We start from the raw sequence: 25719 nt of genomic DNA, 5'->3' as shown, positions 1-25719 counted from the left end.
ACTCAAAAGAGTTATTCAAACAGATAACATGGGCCATTTTTGCAGTATAATGAAAGTTAATTATTTATAGCTCACCCATTCACAAATTGCTCCTCCTGCTACCATTACTAGTATGAAAAAAAATGATTGATGGTTGAAAACCAATGATTTAGTTTTTAAAGGCTTTATTAGAGGAACTATCATAGATGGCTGAAGTACTTGACAGACAAGTTTGTGATATATCAGTATTCTCATTAAATATACATCGGCATCCCTTGTCAGTCAGTTTTTTATTAAGAATTTAACATCTTTTGCTTCATACACAGGACTTGTTTTACTCAAGTCTGCATGGTTTCACTGTTCACTGTAAGGATTTTTAACAAGGACATTGGTAAACATTTTCACAGTTGTATGACTGAGCTACCAATGTTTATTAAAGCACACTTTATCTCAGTGTACTGAACATAGTGTAACATGCTGAGTATGGAGTATAGTTGCATCATACACCATAGTATGTGTAATCAATATTGATTCAAAGCCAAGGGAGTGATTGTAAATCCATGTAAATGTTAACATAGTTCACATACATGTGAAGAGAGTCACGCTAAAAAAGCAGAAGCCTTTTGAGAAGGTCAGTGTTCACATTGATTAGCTTGTATGACGCAGATTTCTTAGAAACATTGCCAAGATAATAAAAGTTATGTGTCATGTTCCACTTACAGAGTGTCAGAAAAAAGTACCCTGTGTTATTAGTGTCAAAGCTGCGAGTGAGAGCATACTGAGCTCATGTGTGTTTTTCACCTTAACATCCACATTCTTTCACTCTGTATGTTATTTACTTTACTACTCCTTTGCTGTTTTGTTTCTTTTTTGTAACATCCTATTGCACTTCATCAATTTAATACTTTAGTGTTAGCCTATAACCTTGGGAAAGTTGCGGGAGCAAGTTTTTTGTTTGTTTGTTTTTTTCAGTTGGATTTTATGAACTTGGCATGAAGTCGTCACTGTCCTGGAGGCATATTGTGCCGTTTTTAAAACACATTTAGTTTCAGAGTGTTTTCATGGTAAATAACACTTCACTTCTCAGCAAACAGGTTTGCTGAATGTCAAATGTAAAAACGCTTCTAAATGAATGTATTATTAATTAGTTTTTAAATGCAAAACAGTCGCTGGGCTCTTATTTGTAAATGCTACCAGCTCCCTCCAATTCAGATAATGCACGCCTGCTGAGTGGAGGCATTCCAGGCTGTGAGTCAGTTCAAATGCTTCAAACCTGCCTGAATGAATGGATATAAGCATTTGTTTAGAGAACATGCCAATCAAGACTAAGAGACTTGTTTTGATATGTTAATTAAAGCTAAAATGCAAGCCAAATAGTATTACTGAAGCAGGAACTAAAGAAATTCTGAATACTTAATCCTAATTTTGACATCGTCTTCCTTAAACATCATCAGCTAAATACTTTGACATGAAGGGAACACAGAAAATTAGACTCATTAAATACTTATCCCGATTGTGTGGATGACAGTATCTGCCACATTGACTGACAGGAATGTGTCTTTATGCACTTTATTTACTGCATCTACTGTATGTTACCATTTGTGTTTTGTTTGGAAATCTGTTTTTTTTTTCGTGACAGTGCTGATTTATAGTAACTTGTAGAAATAGAATTAGAGTAGAATGCACATCCTTACTCAAATCATTGTAGGAAGATGGTCAGAGTGGCTGCCATTTCTATGCACACATACAAGAATTTGGATCTTCTGTTGGTAGCTTTGGGGACATCTTGGCACAATGCAAAATCGCCACAACAGGGAAAAGAAAGGAGCTATCGGAGAAGCTTTAAAAACAAAAGAACAGTTTTGACAACTTATCTAAACTAGTTTAAGTGCAAGTACAACTAAAATGTGGATACATATATATATACCTCTGTATAACAAACTGTCATGCTGCAACCTGTGCAGCCACTGAGGTGACATTTTGCCATAACAACAAAGAAAGCAGTGTGATAATATGTTTTCAAATACGCAATGTATTACTTACAGTATATCACCATAACTATTATTTTCCTCTTGCTTTTCTTGCCATTAATTTGCACTTTTTTTAATTTTGCACTTTTTTCACATTTGTCTTTGTAAATTAAGGGTTTATTTTGGCAGTTGGTAGATGTAGGAACAGTGGCCTAACTAACTAACAAGACAAACTAAGACAGCATTTGTGAGGTTTATTTTGTTTCTCTCAGTTGTGAATGAAGCAGTTTTGCAAAGACTTAACAAGGCCATAAAGCAAACATATGAAAGAGAGAAACTTGAATTGGTGTATGTTTCTATTTTTCTGTTTTAATACAGAAAAAAGGTGTAAGAATAGGCCAAAACGGAGATCTCAAACTAGTGAGTGACACACTGTATGTCCCCACTGACATATGCTATCATCAAAACATATGTGTTTTAACTTTGCGAATGAGGTTGTCTGGATGTCATGCACCTATAGGTGTAGCAGTTTTAGTTGTTATACATTGTGTAATGACAAAGTTCTTCTGTTCTAAAACAATAATTAAAACAATAATTGCCAATACTAGTCAAATGTCCCTGGCTAACAGTGTAATGTCACTCTGTATCCATGGTCACTGCATTTTCAAAAGTTAAGTTTCATTTATATATTTCTTTTTTGTCCATTTCTGATAGAGACCATGTCCTAACAGCATGTACTCTTGACAGTGCTTGTCCCCAAACAGCTGCTTATATGAGGCAGGTTTGCAGCATTTGAATGGACACTCCCTCTGGAATGCCTGCTGTCAGCAGGTTTGCTTCAAAAGCACCAGGGGAGGTGGCACTGACCGCCCATCTGTACCCATTACTCAAAACTTGTTGTTTAGATGCATCATGAAATACTCTTTTTACACAGTCAGACGATATGACAGTTTTGGGCACTGTTGTTTCAACAATATTAACTAAACATAATGCTATATTTATTTTTTTAATATCCAAGATTCACTTGAAAATGACTCAGAGCTGTAAACACAAAATTGGGCCCATTTGTAGTAATTGGTAGTGTCAGTTGTAGACTCGAGTAATTCTGTGCTATCAAATAGCTTTGTGGGAGCTCAGTTGCATTTTATACCTAATGAGATTTGTTATTGATTAAATCAACCAAGGGTTGTAGCCGACTTCTATTTATAAAAATAAATGGCATATGTAATGGCTGTGCTGAAAATAACTGACTACTTCATGCAAATATAAACTGAAACAGAGAGAGAAAGAGGTTAAGAAAAGGTGGTTTTAGATTCAGTATTGTATTGATATTATTCAAAAAACTGGTATTTCCAAAAACATGAGCCCTGACATGCAGCCATTCTCAGTTCATTGCAGTTGTAATGTTTCCATAGACGACCATGTCTGCAGACGCATTCTGCATTTCAAAATGTCACAATAAAGTGATTGTAAAGTGAGTCAAAGGGAGTTTCCCACGTCTGGATTTCACCACTAGTGTCAGGACTTTTCAGGATTGTTTTTCTCTCGCTCACTTTCCATTATGTTTTATGTGACCCTATAATTATACAGCACATTGTAATGGTTATACAATTATGCATGTTCCCCAAAAGGGGAACCTCTGAAAGAAACTGATATCTATGGAAACTGTAATAATCTTAAATTTTTACTTTTTTAACCACTTTATTGCAACTGGAACATTAATGATCAAATAAAACATTCATAAAACCTTAATGATCAAAGTAACCAAGTGAAAGAAACAAAACTGGAAGACATAAAGGTGAAGCCTACATGAGAAGAAACGATGACATTAGAGACTTAAAGAAAGGAACATATTGTTAATTTGTTTAAAAATTCTATTGAACAGGTAGACAAGTCTGATCCATTTTTTAAATATATTTTGCCAAAGTCAAAATACAAAAATGTGTTCATGTTTATTTCAATACGTTTTATTTGCATAGCTCCTGATCACAAATTACATAATTTGCCTAGACGGCTTTAAGAACAACATACAATATACAGCACACACTATCCATAGAGTTTCGATTAGGACAAGGAAAAGACTTAAAAAGCCGAAAAGTGGGTGTCGTGGTAGCTCACCGGTCTCTCTCTCTCTCTCTCTCTCTCTCTCTCTCTCTCTCTCAGGGATGAATTAAGCAAAAATGAAATGGGGGATAAAAGGAGGAAATGTCACGATGAGCAGCAGTGGAGGAAACTATAACAGTACTGACAAAAATTCTATAGATATTTTACAGAAGTAGCAGAGTAAAACTTACAATATGGAAAAACAGATCGACAAGTTAACGGGAATTTTAAAAATGACATCATATTAAATAAATATTATAGCAGTCTGTTCAAAAGTTTCAGGCGCAGTATAATAGATGAACATCTTAAACAAGAGCCAAAGTATCTGGATAATGTATACAAAGTTTGGTTGGTGGTTATCTATAATATATCAGGAAGCCAGCGCAAAGTAATCAAATCTTATATCAACCCTAAAGGGGAAACCAGTAGTGAGATACTAGACGTGAAATGGCATTATGTTTTTGGATTTGCGTCTTGATTTAAATTAAAAAAAACAAAAAACCTTGCAACATGTGATGATCACACATTTGTCAGCATGTGTCATTATCATGTATTTCTGATGAAAATGTCTCCTGTTAATTTAAACCTGCACGCAGGAAACTGCGCTGTCTCTTTAACAGGCTGCACGGGTGCTCAGCCCTGTGCTCAGCCCTGTGCTCGGGGCATAGTGGGGGGAGGGAGGGAGGGAGGTTGTTGACGGAAAGATGGGCCCCGATTGGCTGGGCCTTGCTGAGTTTAGTGACATCACATGGAGGAGAGGCCCTGTGGTGTAAAATAACATCTCCTTTTATGGGACGAGATGGACTGTTCCATTCTCTGAGAGAGGTGAGATTTTGTTCCCCTCTCGCTGGTCCCTTAATGCTTTCTTCCTCCCTGTAGATGTTATCCCTAATTGTCCTTTGAGGCTGTTTTGTAAATTAATATGGCTTCTATCAAGTGAATTTATTTCTTTTTTGTGTTAATCCTCTCTTCTTAACTCTTTGAAACTGAACAAATGAGCAAATTGGCTCAATTTCTTTCAAAAGCATAGAAAGAAGGTGATGAGCAACAAGATGAAATTAGCAAGAAATTTGTAAAAAAAAAAAAAAAAAAAGAAAAAAAAAGTACAAGAAAATTGTTGAAAATTGGTAATTAAAAAAACCCAAAATAAAATAACTTTAAAGAAAAAGACATTTTAAAAAGTAATTGTTGGAAAAGTGCATAACAATTAAAATAATTCTTTAACATCGTTTTAAATGTGTAATTGTAATAATCATAAATATAGACTTTCCCTAGACATTTCCCCCTTGCTTTTAAAATATCTTTTTCTATATCTACTAATTTCATGCAATTTGTGGAACTTTTCTTATAAAGTTGCTCACTGCCTTTTCCCCCATATGTTTTTGAAAGAAATTGCAACAGTTTGCTCAGGGTTCAAATGTTAAAACCACCTCTTATTATATCACCTTTTGTTTTACTGCTCTTAATTTTGAATTTTATGCTATGATAAACTATGGTAAGACTTTTTTATCCCTCTTTTCTTGTCAGCACTGCTCGTTGTTTCAGCCCAATACTTTAAGGTGTAAGTAGTCAGATACATTTTTTAGTCGTAGGGACATATTGCAGTGTTTACAGCCATCTTTATAAATACCTCATCACTATGCTTCAATGTCGTGTTGGGCATTGTGCCTCCTTTAGATAATTCATATGCTCAATTTACTGCAATTAAAAGACCACTCTCCCCCTTGCTGGGCAGTTTTCCTCATTGCTGAAGATTAAAATTGGCCCACAGCGCTGTTAGCATTTAAAACAAGAGGAACCACCAGGACCGTCTCACACTCTTGGGGACAAGAGACATGCCAAATATCTCTCTTAAAATCCCACCTCTCTCACTCTCACTCACTATTAACATTTGCACACTCACCCAGCCCCAGCCTCTTTTCACCTCTCTTGGTCTCCACACATGCTTTAACCTCAAAACACAACACAAGCAGAAACAAAAAGCTGCGGCTCCCCATAGACTCTACCTAGCATGTGACTTCCCCCCGCTGTTTGCCGACGTGGTATCTGCCGAGAACGAGCAGTCACCTCCCCTCCCTAAGTCAGATTTGTCACCACTCCAAGGAAATACACTGTACCTTCGAGTCGAGTAAAGAAACTGTAGTTACACTCTTCCAGCTGGACGCCCACAGATAACATTTAGAGAAAAAAAGGGCCAGGTTGTCTTCACTGGAGGAGGTTGGCGTAGAAGTTTAGACTGACAAGCCATAACGAGAATACTTCTGAATCCCTGGGAGATCCTTTGAATCCTCCTCCCTCCTCCTTCCAATGTTTCAGTGGTTGGGGCCATGGCCTCTCAGTCAGGGTAAGAAATGCACGGCTAGTTGGCTGCTTTACTTATTTCTCTGGGTGTCTGAAAGAGTAAAGCACTTTAACTCATTTTGACTATGTTTTACAAGTCATGCTAAAATATTTTTGGACAGTCTTCTTATAATAACTGTCTCAAAGAAGCCCAGTCATGTATTCATGGTGTTCAGATAACCATCAGTTCTTCCCTTTTTTTCTGTCTTGTGTTAAAGATGTGGCCTGGCTGTTATGGTGTGAGTTAGAAAGAGACAGATGAGCTGATTAATTTAGTTACAGAGTGAACTGCCTTTTCAACTGTGCAGACTTTGACCTTTTCAGTCTGGCACACTGTTGAATGATTATAATCAACATAGCTGGCCACCACACTGTGATAATAAATGTCATTTATAACTCGTGTTTCTCATTTATAACTCATGTAGTCACTCAAGTGACTAGCTTAGGCAAAGTTTTTCTTGTTTTGAAACAATGTACATTGCCTACCTTGCTGTGTTGGCAACTGACCAATTGCATAGGGCTTGGACCTTGGACGCAAGCTTGGCCAAAACTTTGCACTACGGCTTATTTATGATGACCTCTAAAAGTTTGCTTTTAAAACCTGTTAAGTATAAATTAAATTACTTGTTCTGCGTTTTTCCCAAACTGGACTGATATTAGGATAAGGCAAGAGTGCATTGTTTTCCAGTGCACCTCAGGTTAAATTGCAGCTCAATTTGTGGGTATTGCATCACATCTGATGTCAAACTCAAGTTGACCGTGCTCCAGTACAATAAGTTGGAAAACTAGTATGTTAGCATTATCAGTTATAGCCCGGTTAGCCATTGTTGGCATTGCCAGTTCATAACAATTCTTTACACTGTATTTTGCACATATAATGACTATAGCAGCATGTCCTCAGAAGTTGAATAGCACTGTGTGTATAACTGATTTAATGTGACACAAATAGCACAGAAGTGCTAATAAAGATTGAATTACAAAAGTTTTTACCACTGAAGATGTATGTATTTGTAGTCCTGGTTGGTGAGGTTCCTGCTACTTTCCGAGTTGGAAATCAGACTTCAGAGGGTGTTACAGTTAAAATTTCTAACTGGGAATGCAGGAATTCTGAAATTCTGAATGCCCCGTTTAAAGAAAATGCACCATTATTTTTACAGCCTGCAGTACTTGTTATTCCCCCAGGAATGAATAAGAGATGTACCTAATTGTGCCCTCTTAAACTGATAAACAAAATCCCCCAATGCCTGACTTTAAAAAGTAGATGTTACTTTTGAAAATAGGCTGGTGATGCTGTGTATATGGCATTTGGTGGTTCTGGAGCATAATGACTACAACTGGGAATTTCCTCTCCACCATGCTGCAGTCGTCGTCTTTCACGTTAAGGCCCTGACACACCAAACCAACATCAAAGAACCAGCGGCGACAACAGTCGACTTTTGCATCACCTCACATTGCATGTTTCTCGGCCAAGAAGTTGCTAAAGGGCTCAGTAGCTAACAAAAAAAGTCAATCTTACCTTGTAGTCAAGTATGTTTCAATCTCACTCCCTCTTGACTTAAGCTTTTTGTTTACTTCCCTCAATTTGGTTTCTCTTATTGTGCGCTGAACTGTTAATCAGATCGATGGGCTCCACCATCCCCAACACCAAGCCAACATGCTGAATTGGCTGGAGAAAAAAGCCGACAACAGACTACAACATGTCACACATTAATGGCCCAACATTGACAGCCAACCATTGGCTTGGTGCATCATGGCCTTTTGAACAACTTTCTCCACTGCATATGTTTATTTTTTTTGCAGTGATTATGTTTTTCTGTGATACTGTCTTTTGTGATGCTAAGCCACCCTCAACACACAGTAGCTTCCCTCCACCCTGTTGTAAACAGTATACAAGTGTGTTGACATGAGGAAGCCTGTAGTCCAGACAGAAGTGCAGTTGGTTCAAAGTTTTCCAGAACTCAGCAAGTTAAAACGAGTGTCTTTGAGTTCTTTTAATCCTCTCATTTGATTATTCAGAAAAGTTGGCTTTCTATAGGTCTATTCATTTTTACGAATCCACAAAGTCATGATTCTTCTAAACAAGAACTCTTTATGTTGTGGTTTTACACCTAATTAATAGAAAAAAATGTTCTGAAGACATGTTTGGAATATTTACAGAAAGGTATTGTTGAACTGGTTTTGGTTGGCATCTACATCTAACCTAGTTTGACTTCTAAGGCTGGTCAAAGGCCAACTCAGGAACAGGTTGTGCTCAGAGACTCAGTTCATATTCACATGGTTGCATGATGTTGCCAAGTTTCTCACATTCTTTTTTCCATTTGGTAACATGGTGCACTTTGTTATTTATTCAAACCCAAAAGCATACTATGACTTTTTCTGCTGTAAAACGGACTAGAGTGATCTTTGAAAAAAAATGGCAAAGGAGATGGAGGATATGTTAGCCTTGCACTTTGATTAAAGACAGAACTTTTCAATAAAGTTATTCTGCTGTTGCATAGGCACAAAAATAAAACAGACTGCTGGCTGAAATTAGCCTAAATACAAACATTTATGCTCCAGTATTGTTTAAACTAATAACAGACACTTGAGCCTCCTGTCTGCTGATTTTCTAGAGTACTGTGCTACAGTACGACAGGGTGTAACCCCCTGTTCAGCAAATAAAAACCAACAGATTGGGTCAATTAGTTGGGCAGAATGGACATGAGCAGTGTTAACAAAGGATTCTGTGCCTGGGGCATTTGACCATTTAGCACAGTGCTAACAGTGGGCCATTCACACATTCAGCCCCTCTCCAAAACTGACATCGGCAGGCTCATTTACATACACATAGTGCCAGCACACTAAAAGCACTCTTGGTACATAATCATCTTGTTTGATTAATTGTCTAAATGTCTTTCCTAGGGCATGAAACTGGCTTTTTCTCAAACCAAAGACAACATTTATAGCACGAAAGACCTTCAAATGATGCATGTCAGTTGGGTGATAGTCTTCAAAATGACTAACGTCAAGCAGAATTTACTAGGAGTAAATTCTCTGCTCTGTTGACTGTGTGTGGCAGACACTCGTTGTCAGTACTTGGAGATCAGCGGTCGGTTTACTAGGTTTGTTATCATGCACTCTTACTCCTAACAGTGTTTCAGTTTTTGACAATGTATAGTCTAAACTTGGTTTAAATAAAGTCCTGAGATGATAACACTGGGGTGTTGTTGGATGTTTGGATGATGGATAGCCCAAACAATGTTTTCTTCCATTCTCCTCTGCTGATAAAACTGGTGTTAATGGAGTGTCTCACACAGTTTGCAGTGGCCTTGGTCGCCCCCCCGGGCCTTAGTTTTATGTAGCCTGAGCTATAGTGTGTAAATCATGTTGCCTGTGATGAGGGATGACTCATGGTTGGGTGTTGTTGATGATGTAAAACAGGCAAAGGCTTCGTTGAGACATTGGTTAGCAAATTACTATGTAGACTCACTGATAAGCTTACACATAAGCAGTCAGAAGTTGTTAAAAGAAATGTGGAGGGTTTGCAGTCTACAGCATTACTCTGTGACTGATAATCCTCACCAGTTTTCATGTAAGAGCAGTGGGAATTCAACTAAGTCTTGACCATGATGCCGAGTTTGTCTACATTTCACATTTTGTTTGACTTTCCTTTGTGAAGCGTTACTTTTATCACTGTGAAATCAGTGTCCTGTCTTCTTCTTTTCATTCATACTAAGTAAAGATTGAAAACACCCCTCTGTGTTTTGTTTATAATCTAGGAGTGGTTGCTGTATGGTCCCACTCTGTCAACAGCTTTAAAATCATTGTTGTCGTTGGAAGAGCCTGAAGCTGCTGGCTTAGACCGGGAAGCGACACGCCTGGCTGATAATTTGCTTGTTTGTAGTTTTTAAAGCTTTCTGTTAAACAACTTGGTGCTTTTTGTCAGGCTGGTTGCTTGTTTTGTGTTTTAATACCAAGTGGCATCCAGCAGGAAACTTCCTGTGAATGTTTTAACATTTGTTAAAAAAGACATTAACATGCTTGTGTTTTGTCCTCATGCAGTGCATGCACTTTTTATTTCACACTTGTGCATTCGGTTTTGTCTGATTCTCTGGTGTGACTGCATATATTCACTTATATGGTCTCTTTGTCCTCAGAGAGCTGTCTATCTTTATGTTTGCAGTACACACGTGCTCAGAGGGACAATCTGGACAGAGATGTCTGTTTAGCTGAATGTTATGGAGTTGTTGTCTTCAAGCAACAGTTTATCAGCAGGTTGACTTAATCCAAACTACAGTCTGATTTACTTTTATGCAATCCCCGAGAAGACTTTCATGTTGTTTTCATGTGGTGTAAGTGATGCTTACACTAGGGATGTGTTCAGTTATTTGTTTAGTCCATTAGAAGTCGTTGCTCATTTGCACCAGATATGCAAGTCAGTTAACCTTGATATTAAACTCCTTTTTTTACATGTAGGCATCTAAATAACATTAGCTTAATGCATACTCTGATGACTTTTTTTAACAGTGAGATAACAGTAAGACTGTTTGCTGTGCAGTTGCATTCACCTAATAAAAATGCTGTTTTGTGCATCTCCTGAAGATCTGTTTTCCCTGAAGAATATAGAAAATTAAGAAAACAAATAAATGCATTTTATCAACTTTTATATAGTGAGTTGCTGTCACATTTTGAAGGATAAGTGCCACACATTTCAGCAGCATTTGAATTATAATTTGGTTAGTGAAGAATGTGATTGACAATTTAAATAACATAATAAATACATAGATTAAATTGTGGTCAATTTGACTGTTACATGAGCGTTTCCTTACTTTAGGACTAATTTAAGTTCAAATTTCTGATTACTAAATAACAAAGAAATTATTCCTCAGAAACATCCCTAGATTTCACAGTTTACTCTTTACAACAAACTTTTCCATTTGGTAACCACCATACAATTTGTAGTTAACAAACTTCTCAAGGTCTGACAAGTTTGACAATGTTGAAAAATAGGTGTTAGTAGTTTCAGATTGGGTACAACCTCACATTGACAATGTGTACAAGCAGATTATTTGCAGTAGAAGTAGGCTACTGCACATTGTCTAGACCAGTCTAAGCCTATTAGAGACTACTTTCTCCACTGGTCATCTCTGCGCTCCCCTCTGTTCTGGATGTGTGGGGATTCGCTAATGATGGTCCTGTTTGTGGTTTACCATAAAAACTGACTCAGAGTAGCGAGTAGATAATGGCAGCCTGACTATGATGTGTGTCAAATGGTTGGAAACTTGAGCTTGTTGGTATTTATTTACAAACTGAGAATTCATAGCAGGAAAGAAAACTGAAGGGCCAGTGTTTTTAGTTATGTTCCCTCTCTATTCAAGAGAAAGTTTTAAGGAAATTCTTTCAGACTCCTCAGGTGTTTCTTTCATGAACGTATCACTTTCATGTTGCTGTGTTTTTTTTTGTAGCCATCCCTGCAAAGCTGCAAGATGAGATGTCTGTTAAATGTCTCTCCTGGGTGTGTTTTTATGTTGACTTGTTCTTGTTGTTCTGTTTACTTTATTAGCAACATGAACCGTGAGGACCGGAATGTGCTCCGAATGAAAGAAAGAGAAAGGAGAAATCAAGAAATCCAGCAGGGAGGAGGAGAGGCCTTTCCAGCAAATTCACCTCTCTTCCCTGAACCCTACAAAGTGGTAAGTTTGCCTACAGCGCATTCAGTTTTTCCAACTAATTGATTAGTCAGTTTAGAGGAATTTGTAACAGTGACAGGAAGTGAGAAATACACATACGGCCAGCAGCATTAGTGTTAATACAGTTTTGTCAACACTTTTTTTTTAAAAACAACACCTAAACCTTTGGGTTTTTTACTGGCTTTGATAAGCTGTTAGGAGATTGCTCAGCTTATGGCATAGGTGGAAACCCTTTTTCCTTTGATATCTTTCTATGGTATATTTATGGGACCTCATTCCTACTTTGCTTCAGTCTGAAAAAACCTTTTTGTTGTAAGTTGGTAAGTTGTTCTCCAAAAAGTCCTGCATTTGTTTTGGGTTTATGAATATAGTATTTTTTGCTGACTTATCAGTTAAAAAAAGACAAATTTAGGTTTTTTTTTTGCTTAAGTTCCTTTTTTTTACTATGTCCTTCAAGATCCTGCAGTCTTGGTTTTGTTTACAGTTTGAGCAATGAGAGCTTTACAGGTTAAAATAAATCCTTTCATGTGTGACGTGACTGGACAAACTCTACTGACAATGACAGTCTTTTCTTTTAATCAAGATGATCTTGGACGTATTTCATGTTTTTATGTACGTATTTCATGTTCGGCTCATCTGTGTACAACACAGTACGTGGTTGCATCATTCATAGGTATTGAAAACATAAACAGATGCTTTTTTGTGGCTTAAGTAAAGGTTAGCTGTCTGAAAGTTAGCAGTTAACAGTTTTTGCACACCAAATATGTATTTTTGAGTTTGAAATTATCCTATGGATTGAAAACCTGCATACAAAAACTATGGACTTGGTGCGCAAAGGCCCACGCTCTGCAGAAGATACAAAAGAGTCAGTTGAATTGACAGCACCTGTCTTTGGTTAGCTGTTTTGTAGTGCAGCTGAAGAGGGTAAACATGAGATCACAACAGCTTCCTCCCATCACGTCTTCCTCCCGTGCTCGCAGACACACATAGATGTAGGCCAGCCAACAACCAGCTCCCGCCCGGCCAGTGTAATTGTAAAGAGGATCTGAGTTCTCTGAACTGGTCTAATCTTTGCCACTAACCAGATTTGAGCAGAGGTAAGTGGCTGCTCTCCTTAGCTAGAGTTAGTCATCAAAGAGGCAGAGAGGAATGCATCCTGACAGGTTGGGAATAGAAAGAGGACCAGAGGTGAGTGATGAGTGCTGGCCCATGTTTTGAACCACAACAAAGTGAAAGGTACAAAGCTGTCTATGAAGAAGGAAAAGTCCTTGACCTTTGCATAATAAAAATTTAAGCAAATAATTTTAGTGTGTATGTTAGTTTTTCTGTCGGCAGTTCCTGTCGCACAAAAAACATGGAAAAGGCCCACTGTTTAAGTCACTGGGTTTTGCACGATTTTTATCTCCTGTCTCCCGCTTGTCTGAGTCTTATGTAAGCTTCAGTTTGACTTTTTTCCCCCCCTCTGTCATGCTCCACTAAGTGGAAGTTTACTGTGTTCTGCATTAAAGGCCATGTGTGCACGCAGCTGCAGCTGTGGCCTCCCAGCTGTAGACCAGCAAGGCAGTAACATTTTTATGGTGCTGAGTTCATGCACTCAGCTGCACAGAATGAAGAGCACAAAATTATCCATCGAAAACCAAAGTGTTTTTGGCATATTTGATAATCAGGTGCATACACACTGTATATAAATCCATATTGTGATTATATAAATTGATTATTAAGTAGGCTCTTTTATTTATGCCAAGGTCCAAATAGCAAAAAACAGACACAACGTGCTCACTCACTTGAGGCTGGGTGCTGAATCCTCAAAGTGGATATCAATGCAGTCAAAATCAGGACAGCGCTCTGATTATAGAATTTTTATTATTATTGACATTTTTATTATAATTCGTGGCAATAATAAAATGCTATAATTGGGAGTGCTGTCCTGATTTTGACTGCAATAAGATCCAAATAGCTCCACAAACTAAGCAAGAAGGATAGAAGTCAATAAATCAAAAATCCATTACACAGATTCATGCTAGCATTTTGACGACATCTTAAAGGCGCAGGCACATCAAACTGACATCAGAGAACTAGTGACGATCAAAGCCCCCTGCTGCGTTGCCTCATGTTGCTGTGTCTTGGCCCAAATGTTGTCCATGAACACACCAAACTGATGGCCAACCGGCACGTATTCTGCGCCTGCATGAGAGGAAATACCCCTTCATACCAGCAGGTGGTGGTCGTTTGTAATTGTCTTTCCAAAAGGGAAATCAGAAGACCGTCTTGATGCTAGTTAGCCAGTTAGCACATTAACAACACAATCCAATGTTAAAATATAATATAATTAACATATTTACTGTGCATCAGTGAAAAATAACACAAACCACCAAACGTTTCTGCTAAAGAGCTCGATGGCTAAAGAATAACGGTCTTACCTTATATAACAAGATTATTTCAACGTCTCTTGACTTAGCTCTTTGTTGACTTTGCTTTGTTTTGTGCTTTTGTAATTCACTATCATGGAAAGGGGATGTTTAGAGTGGTGTTGGAAAGGTTAGTTTCTGGCTAGCAGGGAGGTACTACTTCAGTACTAGGGACTGCTTGTGGGGCAGAAACCAAAATTTGAATATGGTTCGTCTGGTTAAAGGCCCAGAATCCCTAAACATGTTCCAGAGAAAGACAAGATGGCTGCAATATACAGTATTGTACTGTAAATTTGTATTAACTATGTTTGCAAAGATATACCACTTTCAAGGTAGACTGCGGCATAAAGTTGACGGTTTTCATACTGCTCACATTTACTTATCTGGGGTACTGGGAAAAAAATTCAACCAGACGGAGAATCTCTCCTGCACATGCGCATCTCCTTCCCCCCCTCTCCTGCCTTTTTAAATAGTTCCATCAAAATAAAATGTTGTCAAGTTTCAATCATAGTAAAGTGTCTGTTCAAACCCCAAAAACTTCTGTTTTCATTCATTTAAGGCTAATTGTAACTGATAATGAAATACTAACTGTGTACTACCGTATGCCTTGAAACCATGATATTTTCTCATTTGATTATAGTACCATGAAAATCTTATACTGGTGCAACCCCAGTATTAACATTGCCCATACTTAAAGTACTTAAAGCATTTTGTTTTTTCCCACACTCTGCAGTGTTGCAATCAATGTGTCTGTAAACAGTGAGGTTGTTGAACAAACTGTGTAATGATTCAGCTGTTTCTAATTTACCAAGCACTCTCTTTTTATACTCCATAGTTTTTATCAGCCAACAGCATATGTGCCAGTGTGTGTGATAACCCAGAATTTTGGCCTTTTGAGGTATTTGTATTAACAAAAAGCAGAGAGTATCTCTGCTCTTCTGGAGATTTAATGCAATCACAATAAAACACTTAATTTATGCTCGTACTACAACGTGAAATAAACCCCCATAAGTGATTCTTCACTACACGAACAACACACATGTGAGCCAGGCCAGGCTAGCAGGAGGTAGTGCTGTGCATGTTATGACCAAGCTAGTTACATTTCCCTCAACAGATAACGGCTTGTGTTTCCTCACCCTCTGTGTGAATCTGTCAAACAAAACAGAGGTCTGAGGTTTCATGTGAAACTGGATATTCTGCACAGACTGTCACGGGCTGATTGCAAGCAGGTCGGCTGGAACTTGTGGCCTCAAAGTGATTGATTAACCTCTGTGCTGGAGCAATGGGTAGACTCTTATCTGTGTACACATATGGGTGTGGACTGATCGGAGCTCAGTTTGAACAAGCTGACTGTGGCTGATCTCTGTGCTCAATCGATTTATTTCTCAATGTTGAGTCCATTATTTTAAATGTAAAACTGGTCACACATGGGATTAGGATATGATTTGTTTTCTTTTTTTGTCAGATCTGCATTTCAGTTATGCACATATTGCATATTTTACGTTTTTTTTCTTTGTTGAAGTTATACATTTTCTCTCCATTTTTGCTTTTGATGGAAAGCAATTAACCTAAGTGATGAACCTGTGCCCATTATGGCTATTCTCTCTGTCCTTTTTCTCTTCTCTCTACTTTAATTCTGTTCATTTCTATCTCTTTTATTTTCTTCTCACTGATTTCTGTCTTTTTTTTTCTCTATGGCTGTCTTTAAAAAGAAAAAAATAAAGAATTTCTTCATCATTACACTGTCCTCTTCCCGACCTCTCCCTCCCCCTTTCTCTGCTTCTCTTTGCAGTCCAGCAAGGAAGATAAACTGTCAAGCCGTATTCAGAGCATGCTGGGCAATTACGACGAGATGAAAGAACCGATTGGTGACACAATTCCAAAGCTTGGCGGTAAACCTTCGAACAGCTCGTCTTCCTCTGAGGAAAAATCGGGCCCACCATTGTTTGGTGGGGACCAGCGCGGCGTCGGTAGCAGTGGCAGCAGCCAGAGCAGCAAGTGGACTCCTGTTGGCCCTGCGGCAGGTGGATCTTCATCCCAGTCCCAGAAACGCTCAGGACTTGGGGGCGGGCACAGCAGCCAGAGGGGTAGCGGCAGTAGCGGCAGCAGCAGCAGTAGCCAAAGACACGGAGGGGAGGTGCGGGAAAAGAAGTCAAGTAAACACAGCGGAGGGTCAGAGCACTCAAAGTCACACACGTCAAGTCCGGTCAAGGGCTCTCTGAGTTCCTCCAGCAGCAACAGCCACTTGCGGAGCTCCTTGTCGGCTGAGCAGCATCACAGCAAGGAGCGCTACCGCTCCAAGTCTCCACGAGACAGAGAGGCCAACTGGGACTCTCCCTCACGGGTTCACACATCCTTCCCCACTGGACAGCACTCGAGTCAAGCCTTTCCCCCGTCTCTCATGTCCAAACCCGGCTCCATGCTGCAAAAGCCCACAGCGTATGTGCGGCCTATGGACGGCCAGGAAACGGCAGAACCCAAGAGTTCACAAGCAGAAAGCTACAGTGGCCAGTCGCACAGCAGCACCATGGGAGAGATGAAGTCCAACAGCAAGGCCTCGCTGTCCAAACTCAAGATCCCCTCAGCGCCTGTAGAGGTGAGTAGTGTTCTCTGTGATTACATTGTACTAAAAACAAGGTTCCCCACAGTCACGCAAAACCTGGAAAATAATGGTCAGTTCACAATCACATTTAACAGGCCTGGAAAAATCATGGAATAAGTAAAATAATGAAAGTTCTGGGGAAAGTCATAGAATTATTAACCCTTTGGAAGCTGGGCAAATTGGATTGATTTCTTTAAATTGGGAAGAAGGCAACGAGCAACTCAAGAAGAAATTACCTAAAAATTTGCAAAAAAAAAAAATAGTAAGAAGTACAAGAAAACTGCTGGAAAATAAGCAAAAGCAAAAAAAAGTAAATTTTTAAAAAAGAACAAACAAGGAAATGACCCCAAAAACCCAATAAAAGGTATAATTCTATGACATAAATATAAATATATAATTTCCAGCTTTTTTAATATAATTCTTCGGAAACTACTAAATTTCTTGCAATTTGCAGGACATACCTTACTTAGTTGCTCATTGTTTTCATCCCATGTTTTCAAACCAAGAAATCATGTTGATTTTAAAAGTCGTGGAATTTATAACCCTTAAAAAAGCAAACTGAGTTGATTTCCTTTCAAAAATGGGAAAAAGGCAAAGAGCAACTAGTTAGAGCTTACCCCAAAAATTGCAACAAATGAGTATAAAGTATGAGGAAATGACCTGAACATAAGCCAAAAAATTTTAAAATTTAAAAAATCATTGAAAGTTTTAGAAAAGTCATGGAATTTTGTTTTGTCTCATGAAATGAAATGTTACCGTAAGCATCCATGGATAATGGAAAATATATTTTCTGTAGCTGTTGATGTAAAGTAGCTTTGCTGTGCATCTGTGTGACGTTTGATTTATGATCACGTACATTTCTCCTTTTTCTCCCAGCGTCACGTCTCTCCCTTTATGTGTGCCAGCTAGCTGAAATCATGTTTGAATCTGATATGTTTGAAAAAACGCCAGACAGGAAAACAAAAGATAATGGGTCCTTTAAAAGTCATGGAAAAGTTTTACCCACATATGTTACATATGGGAACCGTGTAAAGATATAACCCTATAGCAAAGGTTGCATGCAGAATGTTAAAATGGCAGAGGAGTGTTTATATTCAGAGCGTATATTCATAATGATGTAATAACTGGAATACATTACCTCGCAGCATGTTACACTTGGTCTCAGTGAACTCTTAGGTCTCATAAAATGCCTGTAAAGTGACTCAAGGCACTCAGAATGGAAGCCGCCTCTCACCTGCTGCACTGACATCATGTTGTTTATGAACATGTGTTGAACGTGATGATTCTGTCTTTCAGGGATCAGGTGACGCCAACTGTGTCGATGAGATTCTGAAGGTACGTATATAATGTTGCTAAAAAGGCCCTCTGTCAGGCCCACAGTTTATTCAGAGAAAAGCTTTCTGATCAAGTCAATGAAATAGCATGCACATTACTCACACTTTACAACTAATTTTCACATTTTTTCCCTGTTATTTTTTCTCTTTCTTTCAGGAAATGACTCAGTCGTGGCCCCCTCCGCTGACAGCCATCCACACCCCCTGCAAAACAGAGCCCTCCAAGTTTCCATTCCCCACCAAGGTCAGGAGTGTACCAGTCTCTGTCTTTACTTTTCAAAATATTTTGTCATAATGTACCAATAAGGCTTAATTATTTGTTTATTGCTTATGTGTAGTTCAGACATTACATAACAGAACTAATTTAGGGAAAGCTTGTTTGGTAGCCAGCTACGTGAATCTATAAAGTCATGAGATTTACTATTGATTAATCTTAAATCTGATAGAAGTACTTTTCAGCCAGTTTTGATGTTTATCTCACTAAATGCATGTAAGTATAAACAGCCATAAACCCAGGGAGGAAAATTTTGAATTGAATTACTTTGAATTGTTTTTTTATCAGATTCAATATACTCATTTTATGGAAAAGGCTGAAAAGACAAATCGGTTCATTTGTTGGGACTCTCCCTCAAAAAGGGTCACCAATTGTGAAAATGTCCAAAATGGCTATCAGAAATAATTAGTAATTATTAAAAATAATGATTAGTTATTTTAAATAATGTGAGTTAATTTACATTAAATCATCTCATGGGGCACCATTCCCAAAAAGTGATAAATGATAGCTAATCAATGATATCAGCCTCATAAAATACCCTAAACTATTAATTTGGATCTCTGGGTAATAATTAAATTAATAACTATAACAAAAATGACCATGTTGATAGTAAAGGGTGAAGGATGTCGAAGTTCCAAAATAGCAGAGGCTGACTATTCATTCACTCTTGTGCAGTATTAAAAAAACATCAAGAACGATTTCAAAAACACAGTTATTCAATAAGGAAGCAATGCACAACAAACATACCAACAGATTGTCTGTTTGTTTTACCTCAGGACTCTCATCCTTTTCCAAGTGGGCACAGTAAGTATTGCACACATTCACTAATTCAAAATCTTTACAAAATAATAATGTTTGTATATATATCCGATGTGTTTATTTATATATACTTAATGGTCATGATTCTTATGTTTTTAGAGCGAGGTAGTTCTTCCAAGAGCTCCAGCAGCCACCAGTCCAAAGCTTGTGATGACCAGCCCACGTAAGTGCCTCATCCTTCGTAAGCCCATGTTTGTAGTTTTCCCACTATTGATGCAGACGACAAAGAGTTAGACACTAAAACAAATAGTTATGATAAGGTAAAAAAATGTTAAGTAACTGCATAGATGGCCTCAGGAAGTAGACATAGACAGTAATCTCGCAAAATAAAATCCAAAGAATTTCATTTAGTGCCATTCCCGTATCTCAGTATGCTGGAAGATGACCTGAAGCTTAGCAGCAGTGAGGACAGTGATGGAGAACAAGGCTCCACCAAGAACGCCTCAAGGAACACATCAGCAAGGTAAAGCACAAAGCATAGTAAATTTACTTTTCTGAAATATTTGGATATCAGGGAGACGTTGACTTAAGTTTGAGGCTTCAGTGGTTTTGCATTAGCTTGCATTATAGTTAAAGGTAGTTTGTTACCTTATGTTCCTCATCTTGAAAGAGATTGTTTGGTAAGTTAAGGTGCAATATCATCTATGTGTAGGTGAGTGTGAGTATTCCTCAACTATTGTTTGTGAATTGTTCAATGTGTAAATCATGAAGTGTACTGTACACCCCCTGCACTTAATATAACGCTCATTTACTCTCTTCTTTAACCTGCAGCAATAATAGTGAAGGAGCGGACCAATCAAGGGATGACTCAAGCAGCCACAGCGGCTCAGAGAGCAGCTCTGGTTCCGACAGCGAGAGTGAAAGCAGCACGACAGATAGCGAAGCCAATGAGCACCCGCGGCCTGCCTCTCCTGAGGTAACCACTTAACAGCTACTTAGTATAAAGCTGTAGTGCTTTGAGGGATGTCACGATATGGTTGCAAACATCGGTACTGAAGCCAATCATTTTTTTGACTGATTGGGATAAGGAATATTTAGTTTTTAGAGCAACTGATCGTTTGTTTTCTGTCAGCTGTCACACAGGTGTTTTATTTTTATGCACAGCAACACAGAGTGCAGACTTTGTCAACACTCATCCACTCAGCTGTCTCTGTCCACCCTGTGTTAAGCTCCTGTGTGAGTGTGTGAGTGGCTGAGCCCTGCCCGCTGTAAACACCACACACCATAAACAAAAATACAGTACGAGACTGTATATTTACGTTATGTACTGCAGTTTGAGTGTTTATTTCATTTCAACCCAGTGCGAGATCGTCACGTTTTGACTTTTTCCGCCCTGCTCAGAGGAGACACAGACAGCGGTGCTGAATTTAATACAACCTCACTTACCTCTCGCTGTTGCAAGTACACAGGCAAAAAGCTAACATGGCTTATGTATTAATGAAGGGTAATCAACCCAAAAGATGTGAGAACAACAAAACTAAACACTCGAGGGAATACAATTCATTCTAGTAACTCAGGGTGCACCAAAGCAACAAACAACAAACACTGGAGAGCAGGCTACTGCCTTCAAGGGACAGACACTACCTCGAGACAGGCCAAAATTATTTTTAATTATTATTGATTTTTAATTATTATTCATTTATTCATTTTGTCAAGCATAGGCTATACATTAAATTGATTTTAATAGCATTAAAGAAGCCTGGTTAAAGTGTGTACATTGTATTATCTGGAAAAATAGAAGTAAGAATATTTGATATAGATGCTCGATACTACTAAATGACTCACTGGATTGAGGGGTAAAATACCTCATCGAGACATCTCTAAGTCCTGGTTTCATAGGTTTCATATGTAATACTTTGGGCTCTCTAACACAGTGTCTTGTGTCTGTGTGTTCTCCTGCTCCCCTTCAGCCTGAACAACCCATGGCCAACAAGTGGCAGCTGGACAACTGGTTCAAGAAGGCCAAGCAGTTCTCCCCAGCCTCTCCAGTGGACAATAATGTTCCAACCAAGTGCAAGAAAGAGGGCAGAGATAACAGCTCAGGACGGGGCCATAGTAGCCAGGCAGGGGTTTCAAAAGACTCATCAGCACCCACCCCAAGCAGAGACCTACGGGCAGCACAAAAGGGTGCAGAGGGTGGCCGCGGTCGGCAAAAATCACCCGCCCAGAGTGAGGGTAGCACGAATCAGCGAAGGAGCGTGGGTAAAAAACAGCCCAAAAAGTCTGAGAAGCCCCTGGTGGTGGAGGAACCAAAGGGAGGCCTGAGAGTGGAGAGCGAGCCGGCTCCAGAGATACCTCCTCACCGACCCAAAGCTGCTACTAAGGGTTCCCGCAAACCAAGCATCAAAAAAGAACCTAAATCATCTCCGAGGCCCACCGCACCTGCTGTCACCACCACTGCAGATAAACGCAAGGCCAAGGCACCCACCAAGACTTCCCAGAAGTCTCGGGAGTTTGTCGACACAGACTCTTCATCGTCAGACTCTGAGGGGAATGAAAGTATCCCATCCTCATCGCAAACACCCAAATACACGGAGAATATCAGGACCCCTGTGTGTGTGTTTTCTCCAATGGAAGAGAAAGAGCTGTTGTCTCCACTCAGTGACCCTGAGGAGCGTTACCCTGCAAGACAACCTCAGCAGCAGGTTCTGCTAGTGAAGATAGGTAAGTCAGAGCTGCTTGCAAATTCTTTCTGTGTTCTGTGCACTTGTTTTATTCTTGTCTAGCAGGAGAGCATACTCCTGAAGCTTCTCTTTTCTTTGGACCAAATAAAACTGTTCCCTACCCTTCCCTTTCCTTCCCATTTCCTATAGATCTCAGCTTGCTGTCTAGGATCCCAGGGCGGCCCTACAAGGAGCCCACAGAGATCAAAGTTGAGAGGGACGATTCTCTAGACAGGGACAGCAAAGACTTCAGCAAACAGAGCTCAGAGAAGAGCTCGAGTAAGGCCAAGAGGAAGCACAAGGTATGAGACTAAATAGCAAAAACTCCTGTCTGTGTTCTCTGCTGTGTTGATTGATCTTTAAATGTTCCTTTCACTTTAACAACATATAGATTATAAGGATGAACCAAAACAGTTTTTTTAGAGGATCATGCTTTCATTATGACCATGCACACTGAATGACTGTTTATTTGGATCTTTTTTGTTTTTGCTTTCATCAGAGCAGTTATGATCGTTCCATTCTAGTTTCCTTCCAGGATACGCCATCTCTTAAAATAACCTCCAAACGGATTCCCATTAAAGAGAGAAAATGCGTTTCAGTCAGGAACAATTGATTGAATTTTGGTGGAGATCCAGATCTGGAATTACTGCCAGTAGATGATTGTGCTTTTTTTTTTTCTAATCATAGCTGTGAAACTACCAGAGAAAGACTCACAATCTAAGTGATTTGCTACGGTATAACAGCAAGTTGAGAAACCACAAAGTATTAGCAGAATGTTGTACAGTACCCTGTCAGAATACTAGTGCTAGGTTGCAAATATTTTTGTCTTTAAATCATTTCCTACGGAGTTATGTACACACACGCCAATAAATCCTTCAACCTGTGTTTTAATTTTCTGCAATCTCTGTATCTTTTAGAACGATGAGGAAGGCACCAAGCCAGAGAACAAACGATGCAAGCTAGAGGAGAAGTCCCTATCTCATCATAAAAACAGCAGTAAAGAGTGGGTATTCTTCCTTGTTCTCCTGATTATCATTCACAGTAAAATGTCTGCACACTGGGAACACTCAGTGTGACAGTAGTGCTTAATTTCTTTAGCGGGAAAGTTAAGCTTGCCAGAATTCTGTTTCCCTGTTGTGACAATTCATTAAAAACCCCATGCATTCTAATGAGCATTATAAAATCAAAGCATGATACTGTGTTCACATGGAATCAGGCAGACGGTAAATGGAAAACACCTGTATGGCACGGAGAAAACAAACAGTCCAACGGAATGGCAGACTGGTAAAATCAAACACATGATGATAGGCTGCAATGGTTATGTCAAATTATTAACAAAAAATGGAAAAGAATATATTAAATAAAATCAGTTCATGTCTCTTTTCAATGTAATGGTTCAGTAGCTCATGGTTTTTGCTTCTTTGAGTGAGCACGTAACATCTTATTATTATAGATCCTTGAAAATTCCTGAAAATTTTACCATTCTGCTCTTGTCCATTAAAATGATATCTGGTTTGTCGTCTGCCTGATTCCGTGTGAACGCACCATAAAGGCTCAATGATGCGGTGTGTTTATTGCACTGTAGGCTCTTTAAGCTGCTCCTGTTAACCTTTATTATAATGATATTTCTGCTATGATATACGCAGTGTTGATCTGGGATGTTAATATTTTATCTTTTATTTTATCTTTTATCTTTTTTTTTTTATCTTTTAAAATATTAATTTTTTAGTAGCAGTGACTTTGGTCAACTGTTGTTTTTTAATGTGCTTTATAAATAAATTTAGATTTAACTGGATTGGATTTGATAATAAAATGTTTTGTTCATTTCCCACCAGGTCTAAGAGGTCTTTGGAAAAGAAAGAGGAGCCTGTCCCCTCTCCTTCCATGTCAGGTCTTCAGCGGACACCCAAGGCAGAGCATCCAAGTCGAAAGAGGACAGTCAGCCAGTCCTCCACCTCTTTGTCCAGCGGGACAGGAAGTGGAAAGGAGGGAAGCCACAGCACCAAGGGCAGCTCCACCTCCAAACACCGAAAAGGAGAGGACAAGGGACGCAGCACACGCGATGGGAAGGTGAGTGCGAGTAACCTTATCGCCGGGCATTTGCTGTCGGCGTGAATACCTGGCAAGCATTGTGGATACTAGGAAGTGCAATCTTTCATCGTGTTTGCCAACTGTGCAGTGTCTCCCCTGGGGGAACTTAAATAAGGAAGCAAGCATGAAAAAAATAAGTTGTTGCTGTGGGGAAAAAAAGGGGAGTGGTCGACAGCATAGCTTCTATATATATTTGTATATGCCTAATATCCACAGAGCGCAAAACATTTGTACCTCCACACACCCTCAGTTTCCCCCTTTTCTCCATTTTATCCTCCACTTCAAACACCAGGCCCTATTTTCCTGAAACTTTATTCCCTCTCGCTTGCTGTCTCTGCAGGAGAAATCCTCAAAGGGGTGCGATAACCAGCTGGCTGTGCCTCCGCTCTCCACGGACGGCTCCAAGTCTCAGAGATCCAAGCTGGTGTTTGAGGACAGGTAAGAGGAGCTCTTTCCACTGTGGATAACCCCTCAGCAGGGTATGCAGCAAGAACTGCTGTGGGGATCTAGGGTTGCCTTTGATGCATAAAGCTGTAGGAGGTTGGGGAGGTCATGAATAGATGTGCCTGCATGCAGGAGAGATGACGTAAATTTCCATTTTAAAAGGCTCTCTGTTAGGAATGTGTGCCCTTTTCTTGCCGAAAAAAACAGTCTTGCCTCTTGTTGTTTCAGATTTAATGGAAGAATCTTTTTATGTATAATTTTCAGAGTCTGTGCCAAGAGGAAATGTATACAGAAACCGCGCCATTGCAATGTTGTGGCTTTGTTTAATGGTTTATAGATTTAATGAAATTTGTTTGACCTCTTTTTTTTCCAGGGTCCATTCAGCAGATCACTACTTACAAGAAGCCAAGAAACTTAAACACAATGCAGATGCACTGGTAAGAGCGTGAGCCTAAAGACTGTTTACATATGAGATTGAGATCCTGCAGTGTCAGTTGCTGTATGCAAAGCAGTGAGTGGCAAGGGTTGTTTAGTTAGGGCTGGAAACCTTTAATGTAAAACAACATCCTGCTGAGGTTTTGCATAGAGATTAATGCCAGATATATGAGCACAGTTTCAGTTTTAACATGTGTCCTTTTATCGCTGTAACTTAAGTTATAATATATTGAATTGAATATATTGTTTTGAAAACATTATTATGGGTCTTTGAGAAATTATGGGAAAAGCCTTTAAATTTAGTCCATGAAAATGTGTGGAAGCCCTTGATGTTGTTTCACATTATAGGCACACTTTTCACTTTTTTTATAATGTATTTGAATTGCAATTCATTCATCCACACTACAGTTAATTAGTCCACATCTGTTGTATCACACAGATCCAACGGCCAGCAAATACATAATTGAGTTGTTGCTGCTGGTATTTAATGAAAAGAGTTTATGTTATCCACATCAAATCATAAACAAACCATGTCAGTTACATAACATGGCCATGCAGAAACCTTGTCAAATTCAGTCCTGCACTGCT

General features: G+C 39.0%; 1 protein-coding gene across 2 annotated transcripts in view; it reads left to right on the top strand.

Annotated features, from left to right (window-relative positions):
* aff4 (AF4/FMR2 family, member 4) overlaps positions 1 to 25719 on the top strand; it is a 39322-nt gene that overhangs the window by 5506 nt on the left and 8097 nt on the right. Inside the window, exons 1-15 of one of the 2 annotated variants that reach the window (XM_042498617.1) lie at positions 5449 to 6396; positions 11935 to 12064; positions 16262 to 17065; positions 18368 to 18406; positions 18563 to 18649; positions 19456 to 19483; positions 19598 to 19661; positions 19869 to 19961; positions 20270 to 20414; positions 21409 to 22162; positions 22312 to 22463; positions 23079 to 23164; positions 23997 to 24231; positions 24593 to 24690; positions 25070 to 25133. In XM_042498617.1, the coding sequence (XP_042354551.1) occupies positions 6380 to 6396; positions 11935 to 12064; positions 16262 to 17065; positions 18368 to 18406; positions 18563 to 18649; positions 19456 to 19483; positions 19598 to 19661; positions 19869 to 19961; positions 20270 to 20414; positions 21409 to 22162; positions 22312 to 22463; positions 23079 to 23164; positions 23997 to 24231; positions 24593 to 24690; positions 25070 to 25133 (2796 nt within the window). In that variant the 5' untranslated portion in view covers positions 5449 to 6379. Of the gene's footprint in view, positions 1 to 5448; positions 6397 to 11934; positions 12065 to 16261; positions 17066 to 18367; positions 18407 to 18562; positions 18650 to 19455; positions 19484 to 19597; positions 19662 to 19868; positions 19962 to 20269; positions 20415 to 21408; positions 22163 to 22311; positions 22464 to 23078; positions 23165 to 23996; positions 24232 to 24592; positions 24691 to 25069; positions 25134 to 25719 lie in introns of those variants that run through there. The other variant, XM_042498618.1, reaches the window with a different exon arrangement.

The sequence above is a fragment of the Plectropomus leopardus genome, chromosome 13 (genome assembly GCF_008729295.1).
Source record: "Plectropomus leopardus isolate mb chromosome 13, YSFRI_Pleo_2.0, whole genome shotgun sequence".
NCBI lineage: Eukaryota > Metazoa > Chordata > Actinopteri > Perciformes > Serranidae > Plectropomus > Plectropomus leopardus.
Note: the sequence above shows the minus strand (reverse complement) of the source record. Positions and strands in the feature narration are given on the sequence as shown.